The 13,119-nt window shown below is 48.7% G+C and overlaps 1 protein-coding gene across 1 annotated transcript; it reads left to right on the top strand.

The window, feature by feature from the left end:
- Positions 1-328: 328 nt before the first annotated feature.
- UHRF1 (ubiquitin like with PHD and ring finger domains 1) lies at positions 329-11,296 on the top strand. The gene is made up of 16 exons (XM_054291119.1): positions 329-481; positions 3,086-3,349; positions 4,100-4,272; positions 4,682-4,897; positions 5,034-5,140; positions 5,311-5,497; positions 6,217-6,340; positions 6,415-6,522; positions 7,289-7,393; positions 8,003-8,109; positions 8,593-8,755; positions 8,843-8,980; positions 9,320-9,431; positions 9,548-9,705; positions 9,953-10,051; positions 11,111-11,296. Exons 1-16 carry the CDS (start codon positions 329-331, stop codon positions 11,255-11,257), a joined length of 2,361 nt encoding a protein of 786 aa, XP_054147094.1. The 3' UTR covers positions 11,258-11,296.
- The last annotated feature ends 1,823 nt before the right edge of the window (positions 11,297-13,119 follow it).

The following is a 13,119-nucleotide window of genomic DNA, read 5'->3' as shown; positions in this document are numbered from 1 at the left end:
CCGGTGACGGCCCCTTTAAGACCACGCGCTTCGCCCCCTTACCCCCTTTATCCCCTCTCTCATTTGCATGATCGCGCGAGATTTGGCGCGTGGGCGCGGCGGGCGGGTTTCAATTGTGGCGCGAGATACGGCCGGCGCGAGCGGAGCCGTTAGTCTCCCGCGTGGGAGGGCGGGGCCGGCCCCTCGCAGCCAATCAGCGGCCGAGCCGGCCGGGCCGGCGGCCAATGGCGTGCGGCGGGCTCGTGAGGGGGGCGCGGCCGCGGGTGCGGGCCCGCCCCGGCGGTGCCGCCGCTGAGCGCGGTCCCATTCCCGGGGCAGCGCCGGCGCCATGTGGATCCAGGTGCGCACCATGGACGGCAGCCAGACGCACCGCGTGGACTCCCTCTCCAAGCTCACCAAGGTGGAGGGGCTGCGCCTGCGGATACACGAGGTGTTCGGCGTGGAGCCCCACCGGCAGCGGCTCTTCTACCGCGGCAAGCAGGTACCGGCGCGGCGCGGGCATTGACAGCCGGGAGCGGCGGCAGCGCGGTGCCGGACACCCCCAGCCGGGCCCTGCTCCCCTCCAGCTGGGGACGGGTGTTTTAATTTATTTATTTTTAATTGCGTGGAAATAAGGGGTTTTGCTGCCATCTAGTGATCCCCGCTCCCTCCCGCGTCCGTGGGTTTGCCAGGACAGGAGCCCGCTGCCTTTATTCTTACTTTTCTTTACTGTTTTCCGCCTGATGTGTTGCTCTTCTGCCTTGACATCGCCTTTATGAAGTGTCTGCAAATTGCCAGTGGTTTTATGGTCTTTAAAGTGCTTAATGTTTTTGAGCCTTGCAAGTTTCATCGCTCTGAAAGCCATAAAGATCTAATTTTCCTTTGTAAATTGGGAAAAGCATCTCATGATTTTGAAGTTTCTCAGTTGATATCAAATTCTCACTAGGTACAGAACACTTGAGTGGCTCAGTGCTGTATTATGTTCTCAATAATACGTTTGCAATTGCTGTTGCACAGCTGTTTTATTCCCTGTCAGTTCATAATGTAACTAAATTAGCAGTGAAGTCAATCAAAACCATTTAAAAATACAATTGCTGTAGTCTACCTAGTCCTATGCTGCTAAACCTTCGTGCTAGAGAAACTCCTGAGCTGGTGTTTGGTTGATCACAGGATTAATTTCAGGAAAAGCAGTGGGATGCTGAGCTGGCTGCAGATAGACAATTTTTTCTAGCTGCTTTTCTTTCTGTTTTAGGCAGTTCTGAGCTAACTGTACTCTGTAAATAGCAGGTGTGGCTGTAGAACGTGGAAATACACCTGGACTAGCCTCAGTCTAAGCTCAGGTACCAGCTCTAGCATAAGCAGAGGCCTGTAGGATGGTGTAGCATCACCTTTGTGTTGGGTTGGTGTAGATTTGGGTGCATTAATTCCCCATTTGTGTTGTAAATCGAGTGATAAGGGAGGTTGGTTCAGGGCAGGCGCCACCTGTCAGCCTGTCCCTGAGGTCTGGGGTGAAGCAGGTTTTCAGAAGTGGTGACTTTCATTCAGTTTGCCCTTGCCCTGCAAAGGGAACCCCTCCTCCTGCAGCTCCAGTGTTCCCTGGCTCGGGCAGGAACGTGACCCAGCCTCTCTTAGGCCTTGTTCCCATTGTGCTTTGTCTGGCTGTTGGAGCCCCTGCAAATGTTCCATTTCTTACCCGTGAGCGTTTGTCAGTGGGATTAGGAAATTAGCTGTTAGTTCAAACCTGCCTCCTTTGTTTGAGGTTTGTCCTCGGTGCTGGGCTCTTCTTTCTGCCTGTGCTTTGAGCTCCTGTGGTTTCCTGTGCTGTTCCTGTGCTCTTCCATTTCACTTTGCACCTGTTGTCACTCGTGTCCTCCGCTGCTGTTCCCGTGTTGGTGACACTGTGCCCTGCCTGAGGAGGAACAACCCGTTCCTGGTGTGTTCTTCTGCACCTCGAGGAGTTTTCATCTCTGAACCAGCAAAAAGCTCAGACCTCTTCCTGTGCAGTCAGATTTCCAGGGATTGTTCCACAGCCATTTGATGCCATAAATCAGAATGGAATTATCATAGTGATTCCTGTGAAGTGTAAATTTTTGTGGTTTTGCTCTGCTTCCCCCTGATAGAGAACAAAGCTCCAGGGATTGCTTTTTCTGGTGGTTTAGGCTGGAAAGGGATGATCATTTCCTGTATAATTTCTTAGTCAGACCTTAAATATGTGGGGAAGCTTGTCTGAACTCCTGACTGCTCCGTGGGCTCCAGCCTTACATGTTAACTCTAAAATGGTTGTGCTCCTTCGAGCTCTTGAGAGGTTATTGAGGGGCCTCTTTCTGCCTCTGCACTTCTCTTTTTGCAGGGGCAGGGTCCTGATTTGACTACAAACTGTGCCAGATAAACTCTTAGAATTAGAGGGAGTGTGAAATTAGAACACGCCAGGCTACGCTGAAGAGCGATCGAGTGGTTTCAAGTTGAATTGACTCTTTTTTTGATTTTACTTTCAATGGAAAAAATGTGTGTTTGCTGGGAGAAAAGTGTGTGATTAACTCTGGCTTCTACTTAATGCTATGAATTATGGTGTAACAATTCGTAGCATTATGGAGATGGTGTAACAACGATCTGGATCACACACAATTAAAATATAAAGACAATCTGCATTAACGTTTGGGATGTGTCTGAATTGAGGAAGAAATAATTTTTTTTTGTAGGTTATGTGGAATTATCTTTGAATCCTGACGGAAATGTGGAGGGTCTGTAGTTGTTTAATTGTAGGAAACCCGCTGCAAACTTTTCCAGATCTCCTAGAGGCTGGGTAGCGAGTCCAGAGCAGCATGGCTGCCTTGCTCTGGCAGAGTGCAAAAAAAGCATTTAAATATCAGGGGCTGAGAGAGAAGAAGGGCCCAGATCTGGCTGGTAATGGTTCCCAAGCCACGTGGTGGATGTTGGCGGGCTCTGAGCTCGATGGGAGGCTGGAGGCAGCGCGGTGCGGGCGGTGAGGGGCGCGGTGAGCGGATCCGTGAGCGGTTTGGTGAGTGGATCCGTGAGCGGTTTGGTGAGCGGATCCGTGAGCGGTTTGGTGAGCGGATCTGTGAGGGGTTCCCTGCTTTCCCTGCAGATGGAAGATGGGCACTCCCTGTTCGATTACAGCGTGGGGCTGAACGACATCGTGCAGCTGCTGGTCAGACAAAGCCCGGCCGCGCTGCCTGCTGGCAGCAAGGACAAGGACCCCGAGCTCTCGGACAGCGACTCCGGCTGCGGCTCCGGCCCCAGCGAGTCCGACAAGAGCTCCCACAACGGGGAGGCTGCGCTGGAGCTGGAGGGACAGCCGGGCACGGCCGCCCAGCCCGACTGGGCAGACCCCTGCTTCGGCCTCTACAAGGTGGGTGCTCACACGCTGGGAGCCCTCGGACCGCTCCTGGCCTGGGGAATTGTTCTCTGTGCTGGAGAATCGCTGAAAATCTTTCGCACTCTGGTTGTGTGGGCAGTGCCTTTCTTCCTCTCAAACACTCTGACAACAAAGACAGAAATACCAACCAAGCCACAAACCAATTCAATGCGAAATGCTGTAGGTCCAAAAACTTAATTTTTTCATTTTGTCCTTTGAAATTAAACTACAATACACTAATTTTTTTTTAAGTATTCAGAGTGTCTGGTTTGATTTTTTTTTTTACAAATTTTCCCAATATTTTTGCTTGGAGTCACTACATTTGTCAAAGCTGAAACTTTCTTGAATGAACAAAAGAAAATCTCGAGCAGCTGTTCAGAATAATTTTATTTCTCTGTTTCAATGGGTTTTATTACAGATCTAGTGATGTCTTTGCCAGGTTACGAGCAAGACACTTTGAAACTCTATTACAGACTAACCAATAATGCTTTGGGCTCACCAGCAAGGCTGGGTTTACATGTGCTGGTGTGGAATGGACTTATAACCTTACAAATTCAACCTAAGCAGACTGTAGGGCTGCACAACAGGACCAGGAGAGCAGAGGAAATATTAATTTTTAAGGTGATCAGTTAAATATCTTGATAATGGTGCAGTTCTTGAGGTGGTTAAATCTTTAAGTAGATTGGAAATGAATGCCTAATTTGCAGATCCCTTTTGGTGGGCTGTGCTCTTGGCTCTGTACAGATCAATGACCTGGTGGATGCTCGGGACACGGACATGGGAGCGTGGTTTGAAGCCACAGTTGTGAATGTAACCAGGAAAAAACCCACCAGTGGATCAGCTGAGAGCTGCACAGACCCTGACCAGCCCACAGCTGTCCCTGAAGAGGATGTGATTTATCATGTGAAATATGATGAGTGAGTTTTGTTTTGTTGCCTTCTTGGCCAATAAAGTCATTGGGGTCGTGATGTTGATGGGAAATTTTATTGCAGATATTGCACAAATTAAAACAAACTGGGCAGTGACACAGTCATTATGTCATTGGGCCCTGGCAACTGTAAGGTTGTTTTGCAGTTGGAATTCCTGGGGGCTGGAATCATGTTTTTATGGATACCAGTTTTTACAGGAAATGCTGGTGTCCAAGGGTAGAAGGGAGGCAATAATATCAAAGTCAGACTGGTTGGTTCTGGCTGTGTCTGTGTGGGAGGAGATTTTATCCTTGATGGTATTCTTGTGTTGCACAGCAAAATCAACCTGTCAGCATAACACCTGTTCCTCCCGAGGGCTGATGCTGAATGTGATTTCTGTTGTGTCCCTCCCTTCAAGTTACCCAGAGAATGGGGTGGTGCAGATGAGCTCGGGCAACGTGCGGGCTCGGGCACGGACCATCCTCAAGTGGCACCAGCTGGAGGTGGGGCAGGTGGTGATGGTCAACTACAACCCTGATGAGCCCAAGGAGAGGGGCTTCTGGTACGATGCTGAGATCCTGCAGAAAAGGGAAACCAAAACCACCAGGGAGCTCAATGCAAAGATATTACTTGGGTAAGCTGTTCATGTGGGATAAATGGAATTTTCCTGTTCTGCTTCAGCTTTCTGAGGTCTGAGTGGCTCTGCTGGTATCTGTGAACTCGAGCTGTGGGATACTTCCAAACTCTGATCTCTCCTCAACTTCTTCTAGGGAAGCTGGTGATTCCTTGAATGACTGCACAATTATATTAGTGGATGAAATCTATAAAATTGAAGAGCCAGGCACTGCTTCTCCCATCAGTTCTGGAACGCCAAAACGTGAGTCTGACGTGGAGTTCTTGCATGTCTGTCTTACCTTGTCACGTCCTGCCAGTTGTCTCTGTGAGGGTTAAAGGTTTAAGGGCTCCAAGTCACGTTCAGCTGTGTCTCCTTTGACCATTTCCAGTGGATCTTGGCACTGGCTGAGTGTGGTTTGTGTTTGCCCACAGGACAGAGTGGACCCGTGTGTAAAGCCTGCAAGGACAACCCAAACAAGACCTGCAGGGTCTGTGCTTGTCACATCTGTGGGGGGAAGCAGGATCCAGATAAGCAGCTCATGTGTGACGAGTGTGACATGGCCTTCCACATCTACTGCCTGAACCCTCCCCTCAGCAGAATCCCAGATGATGAGGACTGGTAGGTTCTGAGGAGGTGTGTGGGGTGTCAGAGTTACATCTAATTAGGAACAGGCATGTGGGTGTTTAAGGGTATTTTTTTTTTGGTAAAACTTCATAGCTTTTCATGAGCTTAATGAGAGTAGGTTTTAAGCCCATGGCTTGCACACTCCTTTTCCTAATTTTGGGATCTAGATGCTTTTTTTGTGTACCTGCCTAAGGGCAGGGCTTGGAGCAACCTGGGATAGAGGAGGGTGTCCCTGCCGTGGCAGGACTTGGAATGAGATGAGCTTTAAGGTCCTTCCACCCCAAACCAGCCTGGGATCCAAAGAGGACCAAATGAGAGCTTGATGTTGGAAGGATTCAGCTGTGCAGTGGCTTTTGTGGGTCACTGCAGGCAGGCCCCATCATCAGATCAGGCAGGTTTGTGCATGAGAAATGTACACTGAGAGTTGTGGGTAGTGAAATAAATCTTCCAATAGACACAGAGTCAGTGAAATGCACTGGTTTGTTCCATCAGTGTTTCAACACTGTATACAGTGATTTTATATCACAGCTGTTTCCTGATACATCTGCATGGCTGGTGCACTACAGGAGCTGTTGCAGGTTAAATTCCAGCATGGAAAGTGTTTCCATGTCCTGCCTGGTTTCACATGGGGAAATTGTAACATAACTCACTGTGTTTGGAGGAAATGCTCCTAACTGAAAGCTTTGCTACTTGTTAATTTTCACTGACTTTAGGTATTGCCCTGAATGTCGAAATGATGCAAGTGAGGTGGTTTTAGCAGGAGAGAAATTAAAAGAAAGTAAAAAGAAACAAAAGATGGCATCTGCTAATTCCTCCTCCCGGAGAGACTGGGGCAAGGTCAGTCCAAAGCTGTTTTACTTGGAGTTGTGTTTGTTCCTTTGGGCTCTTGGCTGATGCTGCTCTCTGCCCAGGGCATGGCGTGTGTGGGGCGCACCAAGGAATGCACCATCGTCCCCTCCAACCACTATGGACCAATCCCTGGCATCCCCGTGGGCACCATGTGGAAATTCAGAGTTCAGGTATGAAGCTGAATCCTGGCCTGACCTACTGTGGGGAAAAATTGGAGTTAGCCAGCTCCTGCAAGAAACTGAAACAGTTAATGTGGAAATGTGTGTGTCACTGGATATATGGAAGTGCAGCAGGAAAAGAATTCTGGCTTTGTCTGGATCAAGTGTTCCATAACTAATGCTGCATTGTTGGACCATCAAGTGCTGGTTTATTTTGTTGTAGTGCTCTTTTTGGTAACTCAAAAACCCCAAAGCAAGCGGATTTGTTCCCAGTGGTTTGTCCTGGAGGTGTGCAGTGTGCCCTGCCAAGGGTGTCTCAAATATCCACATGTATGAAACAGAAGGTTTCTCATCCTGTTAGAAAGCTGGGGCAGAGAAAAGCACTGGCCTATCCAGATCTTGCTTTCAGGTATTGAGGGAAGGTTGCTATTACAACTCTTTCAAAACTTTATACAGATATTTAATATCTGTATTATTCTTAAACACCTGGAGCCTTTTAATAAGCAATTTCAGTAAGAAATATCCAAATAGTTAGATTTACACACAAACCTTATCCATGTGTTCAATTTACTGATACAGTCAGTGCCTTATTTTTTTAGATGCATTTTTACTTTTCTTCCTTCTGTCTGGAGCTTTTTGGGGGATGATGGTGAGAGCAGCTTCCCCCTGTGACACACGGAAAACAAATGTGAAGTAGCACAGTAGGTTCAGCTCCACACCCTGTGCTGGTGGGGCCTGTTGAGGGCAGGTGCCTCCAAAGCTGATTTTTGTCTCCCAGGTGAGCGAGTCTGGGGTGCACAGGCCCCACGTGGCAGGGATCCACGGCAGGAGCAACGATGGGGCCTACTCCTTGGTGCTGGCAGGAGGATATGAAGATGACATTGTGAGTGGATCCTGATTATTTATGCACAGAACCAAACAAACCTGTTAAAACTCCACACCAAACACTTGCCCAGCTTCACCCATTTCCTTCAGAAGCAAATGAGGCAAGGAAAAACTGCAGTGATCTGTGCCAGCCTGAGCCACAGGATCATCCCAAACCCAGTTTGATATTCCTGTGTCAGCTTTTGATCCCAGAGTTCTGAAAAAACTGCAGTGATCTGTGCCAGCCTGAGCCACAGGATCATCCCAAACCCAGTTTGATATTCCTGTGTCAGCTTTTGATCCCAGAGTTCTGACTTTTCAAGGTCTGCCTTACACCCACATTGGAACAGTCTCGTGGGCTGTGCTGCCAGCTCTTCACTTGCAGCAGATCCTGTGTGAGCCTGGGCTGCTCAGGAGTGTGACAAGACAACATTGTCACCATTGTCACCTGATGTCCTCTCCTGGCAGCCTGAGGGACAACCAGAGACTGCTCCAGTCTGGGAGCTTAAAAACACAGGAAGCATCTTTCCTTTTTGAGAATGCCCTGCTAAGCTTACCTGGTTAAAAGACTCTCCTGCTTTTGTTGAATTCTTTTTGTGACTGTGAAATCCATCCGTGTTCATTTCAGGATCATGGGAATTCCTTCACCTACACGGGCAGTGGGGGCCGGGACCTGTCTGGGAACAAGCGCACGGCAGAGCAGTCCTGTGACCAGAAACTCACCAACATGAACAGGTTGGCAGCGTCTGTGCTCCATTCTGGCCTCAGCACCTGGCAGTCTGTCAGCACAGGGGTTGTTGGGCTGTTTTAGCTTTGGAACAAGGGCCAGAGTTGGGTCTGGGCTGTGCTTTGGCTGCAGATCAGTTACAGGATGGGAATGCTCCTTTCAGTGCACTGCAAGGGGACAGAGCTGGGTGGGGTTGGTGTCACCTGCAATACTGGCTGACACTTAAAGAATAGAGCAATGAATTGGTGTGGGAGTTCTGCTCTCTCCTGGAGACCTTTGCAGCCACTGGAAACCAGACCATTTGTGATTCTGAGCTGTTTCACAGATAAGCCTGGACATGAGTGGAGGAGCTGCTCTGGGCTGGTGCATTGGGGTCATGCCATGAACAATCAGCTGTGCCCCCATCAGGAGGGTCCCTGAGTGCAGAGGTGTCAGTGTCACACACAGGGCTTCCATGGCAGTCACACACTGAACTCTGGCCTTTCCTGCAGGGCCCTGGCTCTGAACTGCAGTGCCCCCATCAACGACAAGCACGGGGCTGAGGCCAAGGACTGGCGGGCGGGGAAGCCGGTCAGGGTGGTCAGGAACGTCAAGGGAGGCAAGCACAGCAAGTATGCTCCTCTGGAGGGCAACAGATACGATGGCATCTACAAGGTGAGGAGGGCTGAGCTGGGAAAAGAGCCTGTGCTCGTGGCCAGGGGGCTTGGACAGAGGGTGATGGACTTGCTGTGGCTTTTGCAGGTGGTGAAATACTGGCCTGAGACGGGGAAATCTGGGTTCCTGGTGTGGCGGTACCTGCTGAGGAGGGACGATGAAGAACCTGCTCCTTGGACCAAAGAGGGGAAGGACAGGATGAAAAAGCTTGGCCTGACAATGCAGGTACTGCCCTGGGACATCACCTGGAATCTCAGCTTGATGGAGAGCAGAGATTTTTCTGTTACATGCTCCTTAGCTAAAAATTGAGACTAATAAATGCTTCCAGTCTGCCGGGTTGTTTATTTTTATACATCAAGAAGCTAAAAGGACTAAACTCACTTTATTTCTGGTATGGAATTTCTATAGGCTGTGAAGTGCTTCCCTACAGCAGGGATCTGTTGCTTAAATAGATTAAAATTGCCCCTGGAGCTGTTCTCCAGAGGTCACTCTTGGACCTGTCTTGGTCTGCAAGTCTGACCCGGTGTGTTGGCATTGAATGATCTTTGGTTTGTTTCCCTGCAGTATCCTGAAGGATATTTGGAAGCTGTTGCAAACAAAGACAAGGAAAAAGAAAATAATGGAGATGATGAGTTTGATACCCCAGGGAAAGGGAAGAGGAAAAGGAAATCAGCAGGTTTGTGGAGTAGGCAAGTGGATCTAGAAAACCTTGGAGGTTTTTGTGCATTTTGCTTGGTTGCTCTTTTCAGGTGGCTTTTTGGTTTTTAAAAAAATCTTTGTGTTTTCTTTCAGGTGGGGAGGAAACACCTGTCTCCTCTCCAGCAGGGACTCCAAAGAAAACTAAAGTTGAGCCATACAAGCTGACATCCCAGCAGAAATCTCTTATAAAAAGTGATGAAGCCAATGAGAAGCTGTGGAATGAAGTCCTAGAGGCTCTCAAAGATGGACCTGTACGTTGGGCATTTTCCCCCAGCTGTAGTTGTGCTGTCCCCAGCCACAAACCCTTGGCTGAGTTAAAGAACAGCCTCAGACCTAAAATTATTTATTTTAGTGTAAACACCCCCAGCAGGTTTAATGGGACAGGTTTTGCATATTAAGATTTGTTGAGAATCTTTCTATCATCAATTGCATTTAATGGGGGGGGTTTGGGTTAATTTATCTTTCAGCACTAAGTTGATTGAAATGTTCTCTTTGCAGAAATTTCTGAATAAAGTGGAGGAGGCCTTTCTGTGTATTTGCTGTCAGGAGGTCGTGTTCAGGCCAGTCACCACCGTGTGCCAGCACAACGTCTGCAAGGTGGGCTGGGCTGGGCTGCTGGGGAGGAATTGTTCCCTGGGAGGGTGGGCAGGCCTGGGATGGAGTTCCCAGAGCAGCTGGGGCTGCCCCTGGATCCCTGGCAGTGCCCAGGCCAGGATGGGCAGGGCTTGGAGCAGCCTGGGACAGTGGGAGGTGTCCCTGCCATGGCTGGGGTGGCACTGGATGGGATTTAAGGTCCCTCCATGCTCAGCCAGGCTGGAGTTCTCTGCTCTCTGCTGTGTCCAGCAGCACTGGGTGGGATTTAAGGTTCCTCCATCCCAGCCCTACTCTCTGCTGTGTCCAGCAGCAATGGCTGGATGGGATTTAGGGTCTCTCCATCCCATCCAGGCTGGAGTTCCCTGATCTCTGCTGTGTCCAGCAGCATTGGGATGGGATTTAAGGTTCCTCCATCCCAGCCAGGCTGGAGTTCCCTGCTCTCTGCTGTGTCCAGCTGCATTGGGGTGGGATTTAGGGTCCCTCCATGTCCATCCAGGCTGGAGTTCCCTGCTCTCTGCTGTGTCCAGCTGCACTGGGGTGGGATTTAGGGTCCCTCCATGTCCATCCAGGCTGGAATTTCCTGATCTCTGCTGTGTCCAGCATCACTGGGGTGGGATTTAGGGTCCCTCCATGTCCATCCAAGCTGGAATTTCCTGATCTCTGCTGTGTCCAGCAGCAATGGCTGGATGGGATTTAGGGTCCCTCCATCCCAGCCCTGCTCTCTGCTGTGTCCAGCATCACTGGGATGGGATTTAGGGTCCCTCCATCCCAGCCCTGCTCTCTGCTGTGTCCAGCATCACTGGGGTGGGATTTAGGGTCCCTCCATCCCAGCCCTGCTCTCTGCTGTGTCCAGCATCACTGGGGTGGGATTTAGGGTCTCTCTCCATCCCAGCCCTGCTCTCTGCTGTGTCCAGCACAGCAATGCTCCCAGCTGGGAGCGCAGCGCCCCTGTTCTCTCTGATCCCATCCCACGAATCTCAGGGCTGGCTCTCTGTGTCAGAGCTGTCCCCAACGAGCCCAGCTCAGCTCCCTGTCCCTGACCCTGCTCTCTCCTGTCCCCAGGACTGCCTGGACAGGTCCTTCAAGGCCTCGGTGTTCAGCTGCCCCGCGTGCCGCTACGAGCTGGGCCGCAGCTACAGCATGGAGGTGAACGAGGCCCTGCAGAGCGTCCTGGCCCAGCTCTTCCCCGGCTATGGCAGCGGCCGGTGATCCCCCAGAGCACTTCTCCCTCCCTCCTCCCTCCCTGCCTGCCACACCCACCCCGGGCTTAATTTAAAACAAAAAAAAAAAAGGTTAGTCGGTGTTTTCTCCCACCCGCCCCCCTGCAAAACAATGGTTTGAAGTCTTCCTGGTTTTGAAAACAAACCTGTAAACTCCAAGGATGATCCTTTTGTATGTTCGTGGGTTTTGTTTTTGTTCTCTGTGTTGAACTTTGCAATTTTATTTTTGTTTTTTTCATCCCCTCAAACCTGCCATTCATCAGTACAGAATTATTTGTTTCTAATAATGGACTGAAAGTGCTTCCGGTGAGGCTGCTAATGATGAGGAAAGTTCTCAGAGTGCCCCTCTGCCCCCTTTATTTTTATTTTTTATTCCAAAAATGGCTTGGTTGCTAGAACAATCTTCACTGTCTGGGGATTTGGCCATCAAGGTAGACTCGTGCATCACCTTGGCAGCATTTTGATACTCAATTTGTACAAGATGGTTCCTGGCTTTGTACCACAAGTGGGTTTTTACTATTTTTTTGTAAGAACTGGGTTTTATACATTTGACAAAAAGCCATTTCCCGCTAATTTTGTATCTCAGAAGCAGAAGGCTGCTTGCTTAGAGCCAAGTGGTTGGAGCAATATGAAGTACTACCTCACTGGACTTCTCTTAGGGGAAGGATTTGTTCAGCTGGGCGCTGTCCCCTGTCCCGAAATGCCATTGTGGAATATCCTAAAGCCATTCTTAAGTGCCTTTTGTCCTTTGCTGGAAGACTGGGCTCTGAATCACCATCAAGGTCTCCTTTTTTTTCATAAGCACTGAATTGTTGGGACTTGCCAGCCGGATTCTTTGGGAGCGTGGATCACTGTAGCTGTGTGTGATTAGTGGGGATTTGCAGAGGATCAGGTTTCCTAGTTATTAGATGTATTGGGGAGTTTTTTTCTTTGTTCACTGCATTTCTACCTGGAAATGAAAAATAACCAATTCTGGCTTTTGTATGAACCATTTTGTATTGGCCATGCCTGGAGAAGGCTCCCTTGGTCTCCCTCTACCATTACCAAAGTTTGCAGTTTGATACCTCAGCAAGACAGGGATGTTTTTAATCACACTTTTCTGCAGACAGACTGGAACAATTGTGCCTATTATTGGTTTCCTCAAATCTTACCCTTTGCAAAGTGATTATGTTAATATGTTAGGGAAAAAGACCCTGCAACATTTTATACGTTTTTTGGTGAATTTGTCAATTTTTTGTATAATGTGCAAGTTGATGTTCTCAAAATAAATATCTTTTCAGATGAATTGTTGACTGTTCTCCTTCAATTCTTTTGATCCAGAGAGGGTTTCCAGACCCAGTTCCTTGGTTGAATTATGTCCCATTAAGCAAAATCTTTTATTTTTCTAAGGGTTGAGATTTTCATTATTATTTTTCACTGCAAGTTTGGAGAATCCTCATTTCCACTGCTCCAGAATCACAAATACCAACTGGCAGTAGGAATTGTTTGTCCATTTAATGGATAAACTCCAAAACTGTTGCAAATGCCAAGTCCTGCATCATATTTGAGGTGTTAAAGGAACAAGTGTGAGCTTCTCCACAAACCAGAGGAATTAATTCAGCCACTGAGGTTTCCACAAATGCAGATGAAGGAAATAAAGCAACATTAAGGTGGTAAAAACAAAATCTGTGAAATTAAGCAGCACTATTACCATCTACACTCTTTAAAATAAGTTTATTTTAAGGTCATTTTTAACATGAAACACTTTCAGATATTTAGATGTCATTGCAAATGTCCTTGTGCTTTTTATTCTGTGTTGTGAGGGGAAGAATTGGAGGTGAGTGAGTGAAAGTGAGGAAGCATTTCTGCATT

This window comes from Melozone crissalis, unplaced genomic scaffold (genome assembly GCF_028551555.1).
Source record: "Melozone crissalis strain CALT ecotype California unplaced genomic scaffold, PUWL_Pcris_2 ptg000088l_1, whole genome shotgun sequence".
In the NCBI taxonomy this organism is placed as follows: Eukaryota; Metazoa; Chordata; class Aves; order Passeriformes; family Passerellidae; genus Melozone; species Melozone crissalis.
The sequence above is the reverse complement of the archived record's forward strand: the minus strand, read 5'-3'. Positions and strand labels throughout refer to the sequence as shown.